The 22,495-nt window shown below is 42.6% G+C and overlaps 1 protein-coding gene across 1 annotated transcript in view; it reads left to right on the top strand.

Moving 5' to 3' along the window:
• The window catches only part of RFX4 (regulatory factor X4), an 89,180-nt gene that overhangs the window by 15,790 nt on the left and 50,895 nt on the right, over positions 1-22,495 (top strand). The window contains exons 2-3 of the mRNA XM_044441067.1: positions 10,325-10,411; positions 17,927-17,987. Of these exons, the coding sequence (XP_044297002.1) occupies positions 10,325-10,411; positions 17,927-17,987 (148 nt within the window). The remainder of the gene's footprint in view (positions 1-10,324; positions 10,412-17,926; positions 17,988-22,495) is intronic.

Here is a 22,495-nt window from a genome sequence, read left to right as displayed (position 1 = left end):
AAGCGGGGTGGGGGGGGAACAGTGTAATTGGTAATAATTATAGCAATTGAGCCTTATGGACTGCCTTCTAATGCATACACAGGGCCAAAACAGACATTACTTTAAATTTATGACTAGGAGCTATGTTTTTATTTTAAAATTTTTACTCTTAAGAAGGCATAGCAGGCCTGATACAATGCTTAAAAGACCCCTTAACTACTAACATCATGATCCAGACTGGGACATCTGTGCTTATTCTTAGTAAAAAATGAGATACAAAAGCACACATAGCTATAGACATAGACGTAAAGCATTGTCCAGCACTCCAGTGTTGTATGTATGTGTTTGTTTGCATGGCAGTATGATTTTCTGTTTCTCAAGGTCCTCACTAGTAAGAATCTAGTGTTTACTCATGTGCTTTTACTTATTCTTTTCTTCCTAGTAGAACAGAAGACTTTATATAATGCATTCCCAGAATGCATTGCCAATGTGACAGAGTTGTTTTGTATATGCCTGTCTTTCTTGAAAACAAGATTGACTGGGTTCAGAGAGCTGATACACAGCTGTCCTAACAAGCCATGGTGTAATCACAAACACCCATGAAGAAAACCCATGGTTAGTCATTTTATGGCTCATGTTTGGCTCATGTTTAGTTGTTGGTTTGTGCATAGTCTATTGTTCATCATGGGTTCAGACAACATGATAACCCATGTTTCAACAACTTCTCACTGTGAATGTGAACGCTGGTGAAAGCATGATTATGTTACATTAGTCACGAAATCATGTCCAACCCATCGCAACCCCATGGACAACATTCCTCCAGGTCTTCCTGTCCTCCACCATCCCCCAGAGTCCACCTAAGCTCACACCGACTGCTTCAGTGACGCCATCTAGTCACCTCATTCTCTGCCATCACTTTCTTCTTTTGCCATCAATTGTTTCCAGGATTAGGGTCTTCTCCAGTGAGTCCTTCCTTCTCATTAGGTGGCCAAAGTATTTGAGTTTCATCTTCAGTATCTGGCCTTCTAAAGAGCAGTCAGGGTTGAGAAAGCAGGATGGTCCAATTTAAAAAACATGTCTGGTTTGTTTGTTTGCCTTGCCAGAACTGCAAGGCAATTCTGGTAGCTCTCTCTGTCTATTGGGCAGACTGTCAGCAGTGCCAAGGTGTGACTACATCCATTTCAACTAGGGTCATTTCTTACACAATGTCACAGGGATTCTTATAATTGCCCATATTACATTCTTCTTTAATTCAGCATCAAAATGCCGGTGCAAATGGACAATCTGCTTTAGGATGATCTCTTCATGAATTGTTCTTGATTAAAAGCTGTTTTCTACTTTAGCTTAAAATAACAAAAAAGAAGAAAGAAATGAGAATTCCATCAAAAGCAAAGTTTTGGGTGACAGTTGTATGCCCAGGCTTTGCAAATTCTGTTTTAGCAGCCTCCCTTGGATTCATGGAGACAGTAAACAGGCTTTTCATAATCTAAACTTTAAATTTAAAAAATTGGTGATGGGCAAGGGCAAGAAAATGCTTTCAGTTCTGGGTGGTGATCTGGGGAGCTGAATTTTAATCACATGGGTGGCATAGCCTGCTCACCTCTCTCCCTTTCTCTCTCTTTGTTGGATCATTTCCACTTTGAGCTCAGTACACAGACTGTCTATTGAGCAAGTCGTATTCAGCAGCAAGTATTATTCAAGACTAGATGCTTGTTTTGTTGAGTCTAAAGAGGAAAAAAGTAAGAAGACTCCCTTATTTCCTTTTTAAGTTCTCTAGGCTGTCTTGCACTTCCCCCAGAGAAGAACTGAGCACCATAGTTTGAGAAATGTTGGCGCAGGACTTTTTTCAAAGGGGGTGAAAGGATGGTGTATGCGGGGAATAAAGATCTGACAAGAGAAGGAACTGCATTGTTGCTTTTGCTGGAATCTTAATATTTATCTAACAGAACAGAGGGAGAGCCTGGAGTTTTCCTGTAATAAATAGAATTGCATGTATAAATAGCAGCTACTTTCTGGTGCACCTTTGGGATATCACAACCTGTTACGTGAACTGAGCATGGGGGCACTGCAGTTTTGCTCATGCTCTCTCAAGCCAACCAGGGAATGTCTGCAGGGCCACTCCAAGACATTTGCTGCCTGAGTGGCAACTGGTGGGTCCTGCCACCCCCTGCCAAGGTACACAGCCAAGTTATTTTGGCATGTGAAACGGAAAATCCCTCAAGGTCCTTCCCTCCCTTTTCCTGGTAGCAAGAATGCAGCGGCAGCAGGAGCTGATCATTTGCAGTCTCTTCATGACTCCCGAAATCAGCTGCCTGAGGCAATGGCCTGACTATGCCCAGCAGTAGGAGGCCCAGAAATTGTGGAAACAAAAACCATGGTGCGAAGGTTATTGTTGGTCTTAGTGCTGCTGCTTTGCCATATCGATGTTTTCGGCAGGCTTTACCGCTCTGATTTCTGAACCCAGCAACTAGAACATGCTTCACCAACTGCTGTGCTGTAGAAGGTTTTAGACTGCAACTCCCCTCATAGATTACCATTAGCCATGCAGTTGGGGCTGATGAGAATCGTAGTCCAAAACAACTGAAGGGCTCCAGTTTGAGGAAAGGTGATCTGAGTGCCCCGAAACTGAGCCAACAGGAATGTCTTTTGATTAGTTGAACCAATCACTGATGTTCACAGGCATTTTAAACAAATCCCATGTGGAAAATTGTGGAAGTGTTACTTTACTACTAGAGGTACATGTCTTTAGAAGTTGTGACCCTATTCAGAATCACAGGCTTTAGGCATGTAGTACATGGCTAAACATTCAGGGGATGAATTGGCAAGCAAAATCCAAGAGGAATCTGGGATTGTGTTCATGAAACTATTGCTTATTTCCTTCCATACCATTCTCCTCAGCAAACACAGTGTGAATTATGCAATTTCATAGCCATCCTGCTGAAATGAACGCTGACTGAAGAATTAATCACTTTAACAGACGTCCTCAATCTTTTTGAACCTATGGGCACATTTGAGAAACTGCTTTGGACATCACCACAAAACAGCTTGCATGGAGGATATGGCTCGTTGTATGTAGCTGCCAAGGAGGCCTGGCCGATCCAAACACAAGCAGGGAATCAGATAGCCTAAGCCCAGACTCAACATACCATTTCCTACCTGATTTTCCTACTTCCTCTTCTACCATCACCTGGGAAGGTGCTCTGTGTCTGTGCGTGCATGTGAGTGTATTTGGTTCAGGAGAACCTGGTGTCCTAACATTTTGCACAGTTTTTGGAGGCGATGGAGTGGAAAACTTGGTGACTGTCTTTGAGGATCTATGGGTGTTGCACGGGAGACCCTTGAAGAATCTCAGCAACTAAAATCTAAAGGTGAAATCACGGAAACCAGAGGCATGCCAGAGTCCTGTGGCATTTTGAAGTCCAACAAATTTATTATGGCATAGGCATTCCTGGACTACAACCCATTTCACCCAACAAGTCTTAGTTGTTTTTGCTGCAGCAGAGCTACCCTTCGAAAACCAAAAACCAAAAACCAAAAAGATACTGAGGGTTTTTTATTTTTTAGATGATCAGTGAGGCAATGTCTGCAACCGTTTGACCTTCTGCATGAGTCACAGGAACAGCATGCATTGGGCAAATTTGGCAAATAGACTTAATATGCACAGATCACTGAACATTATCATCATTCATGTATCACTATTTTAAAATATTTATTTATTTAAAATGTTTGTATCCCTCCCTTTACAGTGTCTAAGTATCTCATATTTCTGTATCACCTGTCAGGTGAAGACATATCCAAGGGTGTACAAGAATGGAAGCCATTATACAAATATGGAATATAAAGCTACAGAAATAACACATAGAACCATACAGTTGGAAAGGGCCTAGAAGGCTATCAGGTCCAACCCCCTGCTCACTGGATGACTCAAGTCCCCATCCAGATTCTAATCAGGCCTGACCTTTCCTAGCTTCCAAGTTTAGGCAAGATCAGGTACTTAAGGCATGAGTGGAAATTCAGGTTACATTTTGCCAGGTGCATCTCTCTTCTCTTCCCCCTTGCAGAGTGCAATTTAGAAGAGTTGTCCTAAGCACATTTTTCCTCCTTTGTCTGAATTCTACGCCCAAGCTACTAAAAAGCCAATTGGCTTTGCCATAAGGCTCCGCAGCGCACACATCCGAGAAAGAAGCACACTATGTGAACCTCGAGTGAACCTCTCTGCCTTGTTAGCTGACAGTGACAGATAGTGTGTCCAGTCTGTTCCTGTCTCCTGTTGATATATTTCCTCTGTGGATGACTCCTGTGCCTTTAAGCATTTCAGAAGGCTGCATTGCCATGGGATGGGGATTCAGAAGGAGGCAGCAGGTGGTCATTAACCCCGTAACCTTGGAAACAGTGGTGGTTATAATTAGCAAGGACGGAATAGTGGGAAATGTGCTGGCTGAGGGGTAAGAAGGAAGAGGCCCAAAGAGGAATATGCTGGCCCTATATACAGGACAGAGGCTTCTCACAGAAGCATGGCACCAAGTGGGAGCATGGCTTGGCAACCCTTGAAAGAGAAGATGCGGTGGCCAGAGGAGTTCTGTACTTTACAGCATGCCATTCTGTCTTAACAATTCCATACTCAATGCAGCAGTGCTATTCCTTAATATCGTGGGGAGGGAAAGTTGTCCTGGAAACCTAAAGTATGAATTCTGAGGGAAATGGAAACTTTTATAACTCTAAGCTCTGGCCTAGAGGTGGAACCATGTAGTGAAATATAAATTCTTTTTGAGTATTCTGGTTGAATATTCTTACGACTCTCAGCCTAATTCTTACAAAGAGTAAATGAAAGGGTAAATCTTTGCCTTCGGACTGCTGTTGTGGGTTCATATGATTGAATACTCTTTCATGAAGAATCCATGCGTATAGAAAGCTATCACATCAGGGTCTAGCCTGGCCTTCTTGATGAACAGCTTACCTGTGTGGAAGGTTTGATGGATGGATGAACCTGGAGGAACATTCAGCGTTGTGAGTCTTCACTCAGAGCCTAAAGTGGCACAGGTTTAGCACCTAACTGGAAGCTGCCTTATGCTGATTCAAACAATTGGTCTGTATTGCCCACTGACTGGCAGCTGCTTTTTGGGATTACAGACAATTTTTTGCCCAAGTTCTTTTTGGAGAAGCTGGGAACTGAATCAGGGGTCTTCTCTTTGTAGAGCAGGTATTCTCTCCCTGAGCCACATCCCTTCCCTAAGACATCACCCAAGATCTGCTTTTGTGTGAGCTAAGCATTACAAAGATATTTGAGCCAGGGCCATGTTACATTATTCTTGTGAGTTTTTAAAAACATACTTAAGTTGTCCACTTTGGTTCTGAAGAAAAAGCAGCCGGGTGACATACCTTGTGCTTGTTTCCTGCCGTTCCTGTTTCCTTTCAGATTGCCCTTGAAAATGCTGGTCTTGTTTGTTTTTAACACAGACAGACAGACACAAATAGCAATGCAGGAGGTCAATTTTTAGCAGGAAATCAGTGCAGTGATTCAGTATAGACCAGAAGCAAGTGTACCCTAGGGGAGGGGCAGTGCGGTTGCTTTTCTTTCAAAATAACAATGGTGAGCTTGAGCATACTTTTTGGAAAGCTTGAACAATGTAATATTTCATCTGGCCCTTAGCTCTCTATAGGAAAAAGGAATATCTCTTCCATGGTCTCTCATCAGCCTTTCTTTTCCACATTTCCATATATTGTCGCATGTAAAAGAGGAAATTGGGAGTTTCATATTTTCAGAGTTAGCAACTCCTTCTTTTGCACATCACCAGGGAAGACAAAAAGAAGCAACTGAATTCACTCATGCTTCCTATTTGATCCTCCTCATAACAGCTGAAGCAATGGAAATGGAGCAGTACTGTAAGGAACCATCTTCAGTCATTACTCTGTCTCATAGGGAAAGATGATTATGGGACTATCTTCAGGAGGGGATTGGCTGAAACAACCTTACCTAACCTTATGCCCTCTAGATGTTTGAATTTCAGCTCCCATCAGTCAATAATCAGGGATGTGGAGAGCTGCAGTCCAAATTATGTGAAGGGTACCAAGTTATGGAAGGCTGGAGAGAACAGGTTGGAAGGTGTCACCTTCATTTATAACTATAGCATCTGTTCTCTGTGTGTGCCCTTGAATTTGCTGCTGATGTGTGAAAAGAATATTAGAACTGGTCTATATAAAATGTTTTGAGTATAGGGATTTGGTTTCATAAATGTAGAATTTTAAGACTATGGAAGTTTTAAGTATGGGCCTTATGGAAATTAGAATGATCGAGGATATCATTTTTCTAGACCTCATGGAAATAACTCATAAGATTTATTATGAAGCTATATGTTCTTGCTCACTTAACTTAAAGAAGGCATTCCCAGTCAACTGACTTCTGTTTCCACAGAAAGACTATTATTGATGACAATTTTCTTCTTGGAATACTTGGAACATTCCATGCCATCACACCTGCTTAGCCAGCAATTTTACTGCCACAAGCTCAGTACAAGATAGATTATTAGAAATCTAATCATATGGAATTTAGTATGTAAAGGAAAATAAATTGTTAAAAACTCCACCTCTCCCCTGCCTGTGTGTGTGTGTGCTCGCACGTGTGCATGAGAGAGAGAGAGAGAGAGTCATTTTAAATACAGGTTTGTAAGTATCAACAACCCTTTTCCTAGCCTCCAAGAGCTTAGGAGGCAAAGAGCTTCCCCATTGCCAGCCCTGATATCGACAAAAACAGCCTGGTTTGTTCCTTTCACCATTGCAAAGTGCTTGCTCTCTGCTCTCACTCTGTTGAAGAAAATGGTGACAAGGAGGACCAATAGAGGCCATTCTGCCTATCTGTGCCCCAGCTCTCTGCCTGGTGAGCAAGCGGTACCATTGATGGGAAAGAAGCTGACATGCAAGAGCAGCTTGTAGCAATGGCAACAAGAAGGTTTGACTCAGTGTGGCCAGGAGCCCACTTAAAAAACTGGAACTGGATTGGTGCTTCACTGGGGTATCGAACAGGAAATTCAAACTGAGTCTGAAGCTCAAAAGGGACCCGAATCTCCCATCGCTGCAGTTTAATAAGCAAAAAATTGGTGGTTTTGGGATGGGGGGGAAGTGGCCATCCACGGCTTGTGACATTGACTAATCAATGACTTAGATGTATATAGAGGTGGCAAAATGTAGGATTTCTGAATACAGTAATAGTTGAGCTCACTGTAGGAGACTTCTCCCTTGTGCATTATCCTACATATGAAGATCTGATTTCTAACTTTTGGCACTGGTCTGACAAGGAAGAACACATATTTAGAGGTGATTCAAAGAAAAAGAGCAGGTCTCGTCTCAGCTACAAGGAAATGGGGAGACATATAGTTTGTGTATATGCTAGACAAGAAAATACGCAACCTAAAAAGGGCCAGCCAGCTTTGTTGACACTCAAATACAGTTTTGCCCTTTGAAGATGCTGTAGCTCTATCAAATGTACCAGAATAATAGCAACCATTATATAGAGCAGCTTTCCCTATATTGGTGTCCCCCATCTGTTTTGGACTATACCTCCCAGCATCTCCCAGCCATCAGTCGAGTAGTGGTATTGAGAGTTGTAGTCTAACACATCTGGAGGAAACCAGACTGGGGAAGAATGATGTAGAGGTTGGAAACTGAATTAGTATGATACCCTGAAAGAAGTAAGACTTCCAGCATCCTAACATAAGTGTATCTCTTTTCAAACATGATAGTGAAAGCAACATGGCCTCATGGGTACCTTATTGGGGTGAAATTGTAACAGAGCAACTAGCCTACAACCAGAGTAGCATCTTTGTACCCACAAGACTGAACTGCTGCAACCAGATGTTGAAGGAATAAAGGCTGTAATTCTTTTCAGATTTACCTGGAGGTTAATTGCAGTGACATCAGGGAGCACACATGCCCACAACTGAGTTATTCCAACATTCCAGGGTTGGAAGCCTCCGAGATGCATTGGCCTAGCACATGGCAGGTTCACAGATGGTCAGGACCACAGACAGCTCATTGTGGGCCTGATTGCTCCATTAACAATTCAGGATAACCAAGCAAAGGAAGTTGCCAAAAGTGTATTACTCCAAAAATAGTGTACCAATTTTGAGTTCAACTCTCTAGTCCCCATCACAAGGTTACGCAGACCTTGGGTGTGGGTTGATGCTGGATTGGAGGGGTTTCTGGCAAGCTCCACTCTAGCAGCCCTCAATAATATTGTGGTGCCTCCTCCCCAGGTAAGCTTAACAAAAGCAAGAGCTGGGTGGCAATGGGGACAGGCAGTAGTGTTTAGTCCAGAGCCAAGAAGAGAAGTGCTGGTTAATCTTCAGTCCTGCACTTCTCTGGAATGTTTCTGAGCACCACTACACAGGATGCAGAGGCATTTGGGGGAATTATGGCACTGCCTGCAACCACTTGACTTTCTGTCAACACCTAACTTTAAAACTAACAGCTAAGGAGAGGCTGGGGATCAGGGTCAGCCATAGTGGGGGTCCAGTATTTGCCCCATCATGCTGAATGCTGGTGCCAGAATGGGGAGGCCTGTATTATGTCTTCAGGTCCTCCCTCCCGAAATGGAGATTGCTTCAGCTTAAAGAGGCTGCACACAGTAGCTGCACACAGTTGAGAGGTTCTGGCAGAGCTAGGGAATCGCCTGCTACCCCTGGACATGACCCTTCCACCCTGCAGGTGGCTCTGCCCCACCACTGTCCTTTTCAGGACCCTGCTGCTGCCTCCCAACATCTGCTGCTCAAGATGACCACATCACTCTGCCTGCTAGCAAGGTTGGTCCCTGGTGCAGCCAAGACCATCCGGCCAGCCAGAGTGTTCTGGCCATGCTTATATTCTCATCACACAGTGAGAACTGACTGACCCATAGGTCTGCCTAGTCATTCAGTTTAATCTGAATGAGTTCCTAGAAGCCACACCTCAGCCATCATTTGTGTTTATATGTGAGGAGGCACGTTCATCCCCTTGCCTGGCAGCATCGTCACTCAGCTGAGCAGCAGTGGCACTGAGCAAGGGGAGGAGGGGACAAGTTCCATGGTGCTTGGCTTCTGTGGGAGAAGCCCTTTCTGGCTTCCCTACTCAATGCTCCTCCCACTACCCTGTGATGGTCCTGGGATATTCACAGGAGGACTGGGGAGTGGAGAGGGAATGGAGGACACACCGTCCTCCACTGTGCCTGGCTGTCTGTTGGGCACAGGGGAACGCCTTGGTATTTTAACCATACTGCTTAGTTAAAATTTCCCAAGGGTTTTGGGGGTCATGCAGCCCCACCCAATGTCAGCACTTCTGTTACTGAAAATATGCTGGATCTTGGTCCCTGCAATCCTAGCCTCTCTGCACCAGTGGCCTTCAATGACTGAGTGAGGTCTGACCATGTGTAGACCACTTGCATGGTTTTGCTCGCTTCTTTGCAAATAGCCTCCTCCTCATTTATTCAGTCCCAGTTAAAGAGTTCAGCAGAGAAATGGATCTCTCAAAGCCCAGTATTCTTCCCATGTGAGAGACCACGGGCATCCATTGTGCTCCCATTTTTCAGACTTTTCCAGCAATTCCCTCCATTAGACTATCTTGCGGCTAAATTCCAAATTACTAGCTAGGGCTGAAATACCCTATAGCCAATTCCAGAGAGAACTGTGCAAATGTTCTATCATACAGTCATCATACAGTCTTGTTCAGCATGTGTACCAAAAGTCAGCATTTAGGTATCCCAACAGGGAAGCCCTATTGGCACAGTGAGGTGGCAACTGATTTTGGGTGTCATGAAAGGGCAGCAGAATGTTAGTTATTTAATATTACTGTATTTGCATTGCTAGGAGGGCCAGGGGTGGGGAGGTGCCTGGGAATAACTTGGCTAGCCTTGGCCTTGTTATGACTGTGTGTTGAGTGTGGGGGACCTCAGACAGAAAAATGTGTTTGACTGATCTAGCCAATGCCACCTGTGAATGTGCCAGTGAGTCAGTCCCAATCAGTTTTATATTCATAATAGCTTCTGTCAGAATTTACAATGACAAACAAATGTTAAAAAAAGTTTGGCTTAAGAATTGTCATATACACAGATGGGAAAACTAGTTTTGCAGGTTTTTGTTTACTATTAAGTAATTCATGTTGTATTTTTATTGTGATCACTGTTACAACAGTCTTGTGAATAAGCTCAGTAATATTCCCATTTTGCAGAAATAAACAGGCTGAGAACAATGACTTGCCTAAGGACACACAGTGGCTCTAGGATGCATGACTTGATTCCAGCCTCAATTACGCTAGAGAAGGGATGAAGTTGATGGGGAAAATGTATTTTTGAAAATATATATATTTTTTTCTTTTGCAGAGAGTTGGATTGAAAGATGCCTCAGTGAAAGTGAAAACAAACGTTATGCCAGTCACACATCCCTGGGGAATGTGTCTAATGATGAAAGTAAGTGTAAATCCTTTTCTTTAGAGAATCTTTGCGTCCCATTACTAGAGAATACAGATTAGAGGCACCCAACAATTTATCTGCATATCCAACCAGAGCCATAACTAAAGTAAATGGCAGCTGCAGCTGCTCAAATTTCACTTTATTTTAAAATATTTATAAAGTGCATAGGCCACTGTACAAGTAAAATTTTATGGATAACTTACTGGCTTTTAGGGTGAGATTGCATTCTCTGGCTCTTGTTTTCCAGGGCTGCAACATACAGGACCTTTTAAACTCACCCCACAAGCTGAGCTGGGTTATGAAATAGTTGGCAAGTGGGAGGTTGGGACAGAATGGTATTCTAAAATTGGACTTTTTGCTTATAAGCAAAATTAATTTTTGCTCATAAGCTGAAGGTGGGGCATGTGCAGATTTTTCAAGATTATACATATAAAGTGAAGGACAGTAACTATTTATCATTTGATAGCCAAGTAAAGAGCAGGCACATCTCACATAAATGTGCCTACACAATAGTTACATATACACATTCCAGCAAGCGTAAAACAAAAAAGTGTTATACTGAAACCAATCTGTTAGGGAAAATGTCTTTCCGGTGCCTGAATATTGTCATTTGTCAGACAGTGTTTGGGAGTAGGGCAGAAGTTCTTTGTGGGGTTCTGGGTATGTGAGTACCCACATTTCTTGGTGGAAATACATTGTGGTGATATTAAGAAACCACTTGTGTTCAGAGGTTGTAGTTAATACATCTAATTACATACAGTACACACAAGGCTCCTGGCAAAGTTAAGCCCATGAAATGTATAAGATAGGACCTTTCTCAAAGGAGCAGTCTGCTGTGATCAGAAGCTCAAACATACATGCCACCTATCTTCCCCAAGACCTTTTCATTTTCGTGAGCTGTCCTTATGTGTGTGGAAAGCAGTGGCCTGTTATTCATCAATTATTTAGCTTCAAAGTGAAAACAAAAACAAACCCCCAAACCCTCTTTACTTCAATTGGCTGCTCTCCCTGGGTTATATTAGGAAAATAGACTGTTAGATTCACCAGGCCCATGGTTCAAAAAGCCGTTATCAATAGGTATTATACACGGAAAGACAAAAGTTGTGTTTTGTTGGAGGCCATTTGTAGATTATGTAGTTAAACAACTATTAAGGTGCAGTCCTATGTAGGGTTAGTTTGAAAAAAGGCCTACAGATCCCAGCATGATGCAGCCCGCCATTATGGCTAGGGCATGCTGGGAGTTTTGTGAGTATGTGTGAATATGTAAAAGACTGTAATCTTAGACTGGAGGTCTGCTACTACCTTTAATGTTTATTCTTGTCAGCATTCTGACTTTTAAACCCAAACAGTTAAATAGTTATAAAAGATATTAGTAAAATTGTAGCATTGTCAGAATGGATGTTCAACAGAGCAGCATGCAAGCTTCTGAGCTTCACAGAACAGACTGGAGGTAATATATAAATAACAAATAAGCTTCCTAGAGAGGAAAGAGAATTTAATTGCTGTTTGTGGCTAGAATAATAATGGATGAAAACTGATCTGTAGTTGCTGAAAACCACTATAATAATAGTATGCTTTTAAAAAGTGATATCTTTAAGGGTATCCCACTTTTTAATGAGTCCAGATTTGGCAACAAACTCTTTAAGGTGCCTTAGTGAACAGAGAAGACCACCTTTTGTTGATTTCTTGTTTTAGGTTATTTATTATGGCATGTTATTGTTGCATTTTTAAAACATTTTATTATGAGCTATCTGGTGAAGTGAAATGCACAATATACATATAGAGAAAATAAGTAGCTTTAACTCGTTCATCAGGACCTTGATATGGGCATTTTAGAACCCCAAGAAAAAAAGCAATTTTTTCCCTCAGTATGTGGTCATAAGAATGATTTCCCCTAGCACTGATATTATATGCACAAGAGGTTTATGGGTTTGTTTGTGAAAGGATTTTAAACTTTAGCTTGGTGCCATAAGCGTTGTTTCTTTATAACACAGCCCTGTGAGTATTTAATCAAAAATAAGCCTGGCTGAATTCAATGGGGCTTTCTCAAAAGTCACTGAACATAGGGTTGCTGCTGTAGATTTGTGGATTTTTATTTGAGATGCTGCCAGTGCTATAGCTGCGCTTGGACCAGAGTCCCAGAGATGAGGTGTCAGGAGTGGCAAATGACGATCCAGAGAGTTGCAGGTGATGAGTGCCTCAGGGTAGAAGAACCAAATTCTATTTTATGCCTGTAGTCACAAAGGTAAAATGATTTCAGTGAGCTTAAAATGGCAAGTGGCACATGCTCAGAGGATTTGATTTTAAAAAATCAGGGCTTACAACCATTCTAACCTATAAGGGATGTAGAAGCAGTTATAGAGCGTGGAATGGTGGTGATAGGAACAGGGGTGAGAAATGTTACTCATGGGCTTCACAACTGAGGTAATACATAGGCCAACTTCAAGAGGACCTGCATAATATGATCATATCCAGGGTCTAGAACTACTTCTATGTAAAAATATTATGAGAAAACACAGGTGGATCAGAAAGCTTTAGCTCTTGAATCTGTGTCCCAAGTGCCAATTCACATGTACAAGTATCATTCCTGGACACATCTGCACATCACAGCAACCCATCTTGATGGTCAGATTGGCTTTCTTTATCATCCTCAACAACAACAACTGGAAAAAAAGCCACCGTGCGCTGAACTTGACTGACAGTTGTGGTGGAGACGGGAGCAAGTCAGTGCCAGTGACCCCAAAGTGACAATCTCTAGTAGTCATGATGGGGGTGGTCACCCAGGTTTGGACAACATGACCACCTGTCTTGGGTACAAGAGCCCCCAAGAGCAGGCTATGGATTGCTGGAGTGGTTTGTTATGCTCAAACAGGGAGCCCAAGATGGCATACGCAATCCCCTTCCTCCTCTCCACTTTACCCCATGAGGTAGGTTGGACTAAAAAGCAATGGTTGGCCAAAGTCATCCCGTGAGCTTCATGGCCCTGTGAAGGCCAGAACTCAAGGTCTCCCAAGTCCCAGTACAAGCTTGGGGTGATGTCAAGACTTCTGTGAAGCAGTTTGAAGCACTTTACCTCAGATTTCTTCAGCTGATGTCAGCCCACTGGCCTTTGTGATATCACAGTCTTAGCTCATGAGCTGAGGTGAAGGTGCTGGAGTCTGTGAAAGATTTTTAGCTGGATAATCCCTGCTTGGTCTATTTTAATGGAAAAGTCTCAGGCACCTGAAAATGCCCGGGTCTCCTCAATGGCTGTGAATGGAAAAGAAAAATCATCCATGAGAGTTGGAGATCAGATGCATAACTCAGAACCAGGTAGCTTCCCTGTTCTATATCCTTACCCTGTCTCTCACTAGTTTTTGCCTTGAGAAAGGGAGTGGGACAAAGTTTGTTGAGCAAGTACATCTTTAGTTATGGTAGGCCTCAAAAGGAAGTCCACCATCAGCCCTTGAGCATCTGGCCCACACATTCTTAGGCAGGGTTCACCTCATTTCTGGCTTTCTCACAAGCAGGTGAGCCTACAGGAATCACAGGAAGCCGCATTACACTACACCTGAAAATTACTCCATTTAGCTTATTGGCCATGGCTGTTCAGGGTCTGAGCTGGAGTGACCACGTGTCCAACTTTACAGGGAACAGCACTTGATTTGAAAGCTTGCCAGAGGATCACTCTGTACTAGAAGGGCTGCTCTGTGCAATTCTGAGCTGGAGTGACTTCTGCTTGAAGCAGAAGTCTTTCCCATCATCTGCAACTTGACCCTTTTAACTAGAGATGGCAGGGGTAGAATCTGGGCCTCCTGTGTGTAAAGCACATACCCTAAGCACTGAACAAAGGTTCTCCCTGTAAGCTTATTGCCATTCCCATCTCCTACTTCCATCCACTAGCATCTCCATCCTTAGGCTTCCCCTTTATGAATCAGTAATTCCATGCCCCTTAATCAACCAAGCCAGATATAGGCAGCTCCTCCTGCTTCCACCATATATATCACCATATATGGTGGAATTATATGGGATACATATGGGATATATATGGGATTAGGCTTAGATTAGATGATCTTCCTTCCCGAATGCCTTGTCTCCTCATAATTCTTTACTTTTAACCAAAGTTTATTGCTAAATTTTGAACTGCAGAATTCATCATGAATCTCTAATCCTAGAATAAAGAAACTCTTTCCATTCAAATGCTGAATTCCATGTTGGAGAAATTCTTGGGCTGGCCTGGGCTGACAAAGAGAAGTGACAAAATGACCAAAGTACCAAAAATACTAGCATAGTTTGCCATAAATCTTAGGACAGTGATGCCGAACCTTTTAGAGACTGAGTGCTCAAACTACAACTCAAAACCCACTTATTTATCACAAAGTGCCAGCACTACAATAAAACCTGAAAACTGAGATTTTAGTTTAGAAAAAGAATGTATAGCCAGTCCAAGCAAATATATATGTATCTTCTTGAAAGCACACTGACCAGCCATGTGAAAGCTTGGAAGAGTTGTGGCTAATGAGTCCTGGCTCATCACGTGATCGCCTGGTGCCACTACTCCTTTCCAAGCATGTGCATGGCCCCTCTGCGTGCTGTTATCTGATGCTTGGCTGCTGGGGCGATGCTGGGGCAACTTGGCTTGGATGCCAACAGAGAGTGGCATGTGTGCGATAGGTTCGCCACCACTGGTCTAACCCTACCCTGGTGCACTCCCTAACCCTAATATAGGGGTAAAATAACATTGAAAGGGGCGATTTTGAAAAAGCCTTACCTGAGTTGCTTTTTCTGCAGTGCTCATCATTTCTGACCATTCTAAACACATTCCAATCATCAAAACCATGCCGGTACACCTCGTTTTTCTAACCCTAACCCTACCCTGGTGCATACCCCTAACCCTAATATAGGAGTAAAGTTCCATTAAAAAGAGGATGATTTTGAAAAAGCCCTCCTTGAGTAGCTTTTTCTGCACAGCTCATCATTTATTCCCATTCTAAACACATTCCAACCATCAAAACCGTGCTGGGACACCTCGTTTTTCTAACCCTAACCCAGTGATTGTGAACCTTTTAGAGACCGAATGCCCAAACTGCAACCCAAAACCCATTTATTTATCACGAAGTGCCAACACTGCAATCAAACTTGAAAACAGCTAGTCCAAGCAATCCTTGGCAGCACACTGACCAGCATGCGAAAGCTCAGATGAGTCGCAGCTTATGTGTCGCGGCTTGTGATGTCATTGCCTGGCAGCACTACTCCTTTCTGAGCATGCGCATGGCCCCTGTGTGCAGTCTATGCACTGCTGGGCTGCTTGGACTATGCTGGGGCGACTTGGCTCGCGTGCCGACAGAGAGGGTTCTGCGTGCTTGATGTGGCACGTGTGCCATAGGTTCGCCACCATTGTCTTAGGAGAAGCATTTCAACCTCTTAGGATGGTGGTGGAGGGGGTCTGCAGAAAAAACACCAAAAGATCAGCGGAATGGGGAAACAAGGTGAGGTCAAGGAATGGGGCATAACCATCTGAAGAACCATAGGAGACCAGATTTGGCTATAAGAAGACCAGGGTGGCCCCAAACCTGAGATTCTGTATCTGTGCCCTAATCCCTTATATATTGCAAGTTTCTGTCATAAAATACAGTTAAGATTGGCATTCAGACAGGAAGTCTAGAGAGGGAGATGAAACCTCTGCAGCAGGTCCATCCAACCTTCTCCAGCCTGGAGATCGAATTTCATCTGGGAGGTGTCTCAGGTGCTGCATTCTAGGAATGGGTGCACCTATGGCATAAGTAGAGCCAAGGACACAGAAAATAAAATGAACAGAACCAGATGTAATCCTTACGATTTCAGTGTTTTCCCACTTAGCATTCAAAACATGACTCAATTCCTAAGTAAGTCTGTTGAAGAGTAGTTTTTTGTGGCTAGGTGCCATCAAGTCATCTCTGACTTATGGCAACCCTGTGAATGAATGCCATCCAAAGTGTCATGTCCTCGGCAGCACAATTCATCTCTTGTAGACTCAAGGTTGCGGCTTCCTTTACAGAATTGAGCTATCTCCATCTTTTTTTGCCTTCTCCTTTCCTTAGCTTTACTGGCTTCTCCAGTGAGTCATGCCTTTTCATGATGTGTCCAAAGTATAACAGTGTCAGTTTAATATAGCTTCTAGGGAAAGTTCTGGCTTGATTTGATGTAGAATGCACATGTTCATCTTTCTGTTGGTCTAGGAAATTCACAAAGCTCTCCATCAGTCCCAGGTATTTGAACACATCCATTTTCTTCCTGTTAACTTTCTTCACTCTTCAGTTTTCACACCCATATATAATGATTAGGAATGCAGTAACATGGATATTCTTGGTCATGGTATACCGTGAAACATTCTTACACTTGATTATTACAGAATCATAGAATAGTAGAGTTAGACGGGGCCATGAAGGCCATCAAGTCCAACCCCCTGCTGGTGCAGGACACTACGGTACACCATCCCACCCAGATGGCTAGTTCTTTCATTGCTGCCCTTTAAAGTCTCAGTCTTCTTGCAATTTCTTGGATGCACTCTCCACTTGATTGAGCCACGTTATGCAAAATCTTGCATAATTTCAGTTTCCTTTTTGTTGACCTTAAGGTTGTGTAATTCTTCTGTAGTCATGATTTTTGTTTTCTTAATGTCCAGACACAGGCCTACTTTTGCAGATTATTCTTTCAAACACTGCATACAATCTCCAGGTCTGATATTTCAATGCATCAAACATTGTTGCTGAAATTTATTCTACCCATATATTTTAAGGTTTGCCTAGGATAGTGAATGTGACAAGAGAAAGGCAAAGGATGCAGCATATAGCCAAGGAAGAAACAATTCTCAGGAGTGTATCATTTTCTGAAGATCTGATATGTTTTGGAAAACAAGGTGTTTTTTTTTCCTTCAGGGACATTTTAGAACAACTCCAGATTATTAGCTTCTTTGAAAGTTCCAAATGTTCCAAAAGTGTGTGTGTTTGAAGGAAGGGGGATGTAACGTATGCCCGCTTGCCGGCACCCTGCAAAATGAAACTCCTTAGCATCTAGATGTGCACATAAAAGCACAACGCCATTGCTTGCTTGATTCAAGTGTGTTGCCTGCAGTCTGCTGCAGTGAAACAAATGTCATATTGCCTTCACGCTTGCTTCCAAATTGGGGCAGGGGGGGTCCTTGCATTGCCTTTTAGAAGCCCTATGTAGCCATTCCATATTCCTTCATAGATTTTCAGCATTGAGAGAAAAGATGGAAGCAGCACTGGGAAAACATGGGAGATTACAAGTGGAAAATAAGAGTTGTGTAGACTCCTGCAAAATTATCTGTTAAGGCAGGGAAACACTGGGATAAAAGTCTTGTGTGGAAGCAACCCACACAATGTTTGAGAGCACATTTTTTACAGTGCAATTATTTATTTATATAAAACATTTTTATGCTGCTCAGTTGTGCCACAGCACCCATGTACTCCTGTCAAATGCTTTAGTAATTCAGCTGAAAGTATCTGCACTGATCTTCTTTTCTCTCAACAGATGAGGAGAAAGAGAATAACAGAGCATCCAAACCACATTCTACTCCAGCTACTTTGCAATGGTAAGATGCATTTTTTGAAATAATTTCTTAAAAGAGAAGAAAGTTATGACATAATGCTTTGGTGTTTTCAGTCTAGATTGAAAGAAACACATATATGAAAGGATCATCACTATATGGGTATTATTTTAATGGTGTTGCAAAGTTCTGTATCACTGAATTTTATTGACACCCATCAACACTTATATTCAAGGACCATATTCAAGGCATATAGAAAGACCTCTGAAATTGGCACTTGCTGCAGAATTCAGTTCTGAGGATCACTTTTGTTTAAAAACCCAGTTTCTTGCCCTTGTAATTATGAAGGTACATTTGGAATTATCTGGGCAATGCCTACTGAAATTTCAGAACCAGACAAATGGCTGAATAAGATAGCTAGAGTTTACAGTAAGCATTGTTAGAGTAAGCATTGTTGACGATGTGTTGCACTAGTCCTCATGACTACCAAAACTAGCACAAATCAAGCAACAATTAAATCATTTCTCTGGTAGCTACCTACTTAAGCTCTGATGGCAAGGACATTTGAAGAAGAAAATTGCATAAGTTGTTCATGTGCTCTTTTGATACCCAGGCTGGGTTATCTGACTGTCAGTATTTTCTAAGCATCCAAACAACCATTAGTTTGTGTTGATTATATCCACTTTTCCCCACCAACTAGTGCTTCCAATTATCCCATCTCTACTCAGGAAAAGCAGGTCTACTCTATCTTTCCTGCAATTTTGCAGATAGCTTGTTATTAGTGAGGAAGTCACAGCTAATTGGAGCATTGAGCTCTTCTCCCAGAAGAGAACAAGCAAAGGTTGGCTGTGGTATCTTTTCAAATATTTTTCCAGCTTCCTCAGTCATTAATGTTAGTAAATCCCTAAACCCTTGGGACACCCAGCTTTACTGGAATGCAGCTGCTATTTGCCACTGTGTCCCTGATGTCTGAGAGAGGCAAAAAGCCAAATTAAATCATTTAGCCCACTCTCCTTGCAATGGTACTGCGTGCTCTCTCTCGCTCTCTCCCTCCCTCCCTCCCTGCTGCAGCCCTGGTTTGGCTTGTTGCAACAGAAATTCATATTCCCCATTCAGGACTGTCTGAGATAGAATGTTTTTGAGAATGATACATTTGCAGTGGTAGATGTTCTGTGCAGTCCAAACAGGGATGGAGGCAGGCAAGCGGGTAGACAGGCAAGCGAAAGGGCAGCAACATTCCACTTCTAACTCTTGCCTTCCCTTCCTAATTTTCCACCATCTCCTCTTCTTTCAGGCAGACTGAGCATTGCAGTTGGCCTGGATGGAAAGGCATTGTGAGTGGTGTGCAGGCAGCAGCAGCAAAGTGAAAGCATGAGGAAAGTGGTGTCACGGCAGCCACGGTGGTGCGCCAGCTCGCCCGTGCTGCATTTTGGGCTAGCTGCAGTTTGCACGTGTGTTTTCCATGTTTTAGGAAGGCTGGTGGATGGTGATGGCCACAAAAATAGTGCACCTTTTCATCCTGCACCACAGAGTGGTGTGAGGGGCAATCCAGTAGGGCTGATGCCCCAAACATTTTATTGGAGACCTGAATCTCTTTTGGTACTTAGCCTCACCCCTGTTGTACCATATTCCAAGTTGTTTCACAGGTACAGTCAAGGCTGAGTAGAGCTGATAAGGCCCCACTGCACTTCATGTGAATGGGGGCAGGAGATAAGTCTGGGTGAGGGAGAGGGAGAGGGAGTTTAGGAACTGGGGGTTGAGAAACTGAAAGGGAAGGAAGTAGTGTTGGACATTGCTACTCTCTGTGCCTGTGAACATGAGAGAGAGGTGTGTATTTCTGTGTACATGGCAACTCCTTTTTTGGAGTAATTTCCTGGGCATGGTTTTTGAAGTCGCTACCATGGATTCACCAGATCTGGGACTTGCATTATTCTGTGACTTTGCACACACACTTTCCATGTGTATGGACTTCTGTTCATGGACTCGTTGATCGTCCTGCAACTTGCTTGTTTGAGTAATGCACTTTCAATACTTATTCCTGACATAAGGCCTTTCTGCCTGAGGCATTTATTGCGTGCTTGTGACTGCTCACTCACAGTAGTCTGCAGGTAGTTTGCATGATGTTGTCATCCTCCAGGGCTTCTCCAGTGCTTATGGCATCCTACCATTTCTCTGGTATATTCCTGAAGGGTGACATGAAACCCTCATGTATTTGTGTAATTCTGCTTTTCCACAATGCCATCTGGTAATAATGGAACATATAGAAAGGCAGAGAAAGAAATGACAGGGTGGAAAACTATAACAAGGAGAAGATCATAAATCAAGAAAGAATCTGGAAACAGAGAACTTGCTAGAGTGGTGAATGTCTCATGTAAAAATGCTCATAGCTATTAATCTGGAGTATGCTAAATTAATCTGCATTGGCCTGTTACCATGTGTGTACTGTTTGATAACAGGAGTTCTGTAAGAATATCAGATAGTTTATTTTATTTATAAAAGCTTTTATATACCGTTCGATTAGTCAGAGGCTCTCAAAAAGGTTTACAGCAGAAAAGAAAGGCAATTCCGTAAAACAAAAGTTGACTTAATAAAACAGTAATCAATCCCAGGTGGTCCAGTGGCAATATGAAATAACATAAGGCATATCTTTTCCTATTTAGCAATTAAAGTACAGGGAAAATAAAATAAATAGTTATGTATGTTGGTCTATTAGAATATTTCCCAAGTGGTTTGCCCTTGCTGGACACTTTAGGGCTGTTTCTGATAAAATTATTCAACTTACACTATAGACACTTCAGATGAATGCTTAATACTGGTGCACACAGCATACCATCTCTGATTATGGAGACAGCAAATAGCCAACAAAGCTAGTAGGCACTGATAGCCGTCTCCTCCATGAACTTGTCCAGCCCGCTTTTAAAGCCATCCAAATTGGTGGCCATCACTACTTCCTGCAACAGTAATTCCATAGTTCACTATGTGTTTTTGGCATGGCATTTGCTGAATATGGCACGGGCTAAGATCTACAAATGCAGCTGGTAGATGCCAAAGTGGTGGTGCTGTTAGGTGTTCTGTGATGAGTGCCCCATCAGTTTCTCAAACTCTCAAATGCCTATAGGTCCAAAAAGGTTGGGGATGCCAGAGATACAGTTTGTGCCTGTATGTGTGGCTGTCATTTGAGAAACATTGCTTTACTTATTTCTGTGTCTGCCATCTTCTACCATGTCTTTCTCTATTTCCCCAGTCTCTTCCTACCCCTGGTTTTATTCCCCTGCCACCCCCACCCTATTCCACACTTTACTTATTGTCTCTGCGATTTCTGTCTCTTTAGGGAAATCTTCTGAGAACCCATAGCTCTAAATGTTTTGTAACTAGATCCACTTTCTGCCTTCTGATGCCTCAAAGTCCCAAGCATGCAAAACAATCTTCCTAAGGATGTGCGTTGTTGGCCCAGCTTATTGATCAATTGTAATGCAATTGGACCCCAAAAAGCATTTGTGGTCCTGATACTAATGGTATTTCTGTGTCTAAAAGAGTTTTTATAGAGGAGGCCTTTATTGTATGCGCCTCATTCCTGCAGGGAGCAGGCCCACTTCCAGAAAAGAGCCTTTCAAGATTGTGGAGGCAGATTCTGGGCCAGACAAAGAGGTGAGGGACAGAAATAACAAGGCAAATGAACCCAGAAACAAGCCAGGAAGCTGCAGAGAACCAAACAGTTTCAAGTTCTATACAAAAGCTTAGTAAGCGTGCTAACAGGGAGAGGGACAGGCATAACGTTATTAATCTAAGGACACAACATCAGTTTGAGAGAATAGACCAGTTAAGAAGCCTTATATGCTTCAACCATTTGGATCTTATGCCCAAGGACCCACCTTAAAGATGTGGTTTGTTGTTTTTTGAAAGGAAAGAGGGGTATGCAATTTGAAATTGACTTTTCTAACTTTGCTTGTTTCTTTGTTTCTGACTTTTGCAGTTCTCTGCATTTGTACTATACCCTAGCTGGTCAGCTTTAACATAATAAATCCTTTTTGGTTAGACAGGCTTTGGCCTGGCCTGCTTGGATAGAGGGTTAAAAGAACCATCAGGACAGTTCCTCACTTACGATTGTTTACCAGTGCTTTAGGTAATGACATCTTCATCCAGTTTCATTTTTCTTTTGGAGAAGCAATTTGGGGCAATTTTTTGGAGTAAATAACCCCCTCCCCCCTTTCGGTGAAAGCAAGTACATACCCACTTAGGGTTTATGTAGCAGAAAATACAGAAAGGCAGTGGGGGCACATTCTTAAAGATCTGATCTTAGTTCTCCAATGAAAGTAGAAGTAGCAGCAGCAGGTTAAATAGCCTCCTCTAGAAAAGCTCAAAGTAATCCTTCTCTGAAGCCTTCCTTATCAATATATAGACCTGGTCAATTCTCTGTTCAGAGACCACCAGTCACATGTATACAGAGTAGTAAGGTATTCTGCAAAGCTAAAGTAGGTCTTACATTAATTGAAAGAATGCAATTAAGAAGGTAAGGAATCCTATGTCCCTTTTGGACACTGTCTGAAGGGACA

The sequence above is a fragment of the Varanus komodoensis genome, unplaced genomic scaffold (genome assembly GCF_004798865.1).
Source record: "Varanus komodoensis strain SLA01 unplaced genomic scaffold, ASM479886v1 scaffold39, whole genome shotgun sequence".
In the NCBI taxonomy this organism is placed as follows: Eukaryota; Metazoa; Chordata; class Lepidosauria; order Squamata; family Varanidae; genus Varanus; species Varanus komodoensis.
The sequence above is the reverse complement of the archived record's forward strand: the minus strand, read 5'-3'. Positions and strand labels throughout refer to the sequence as shown.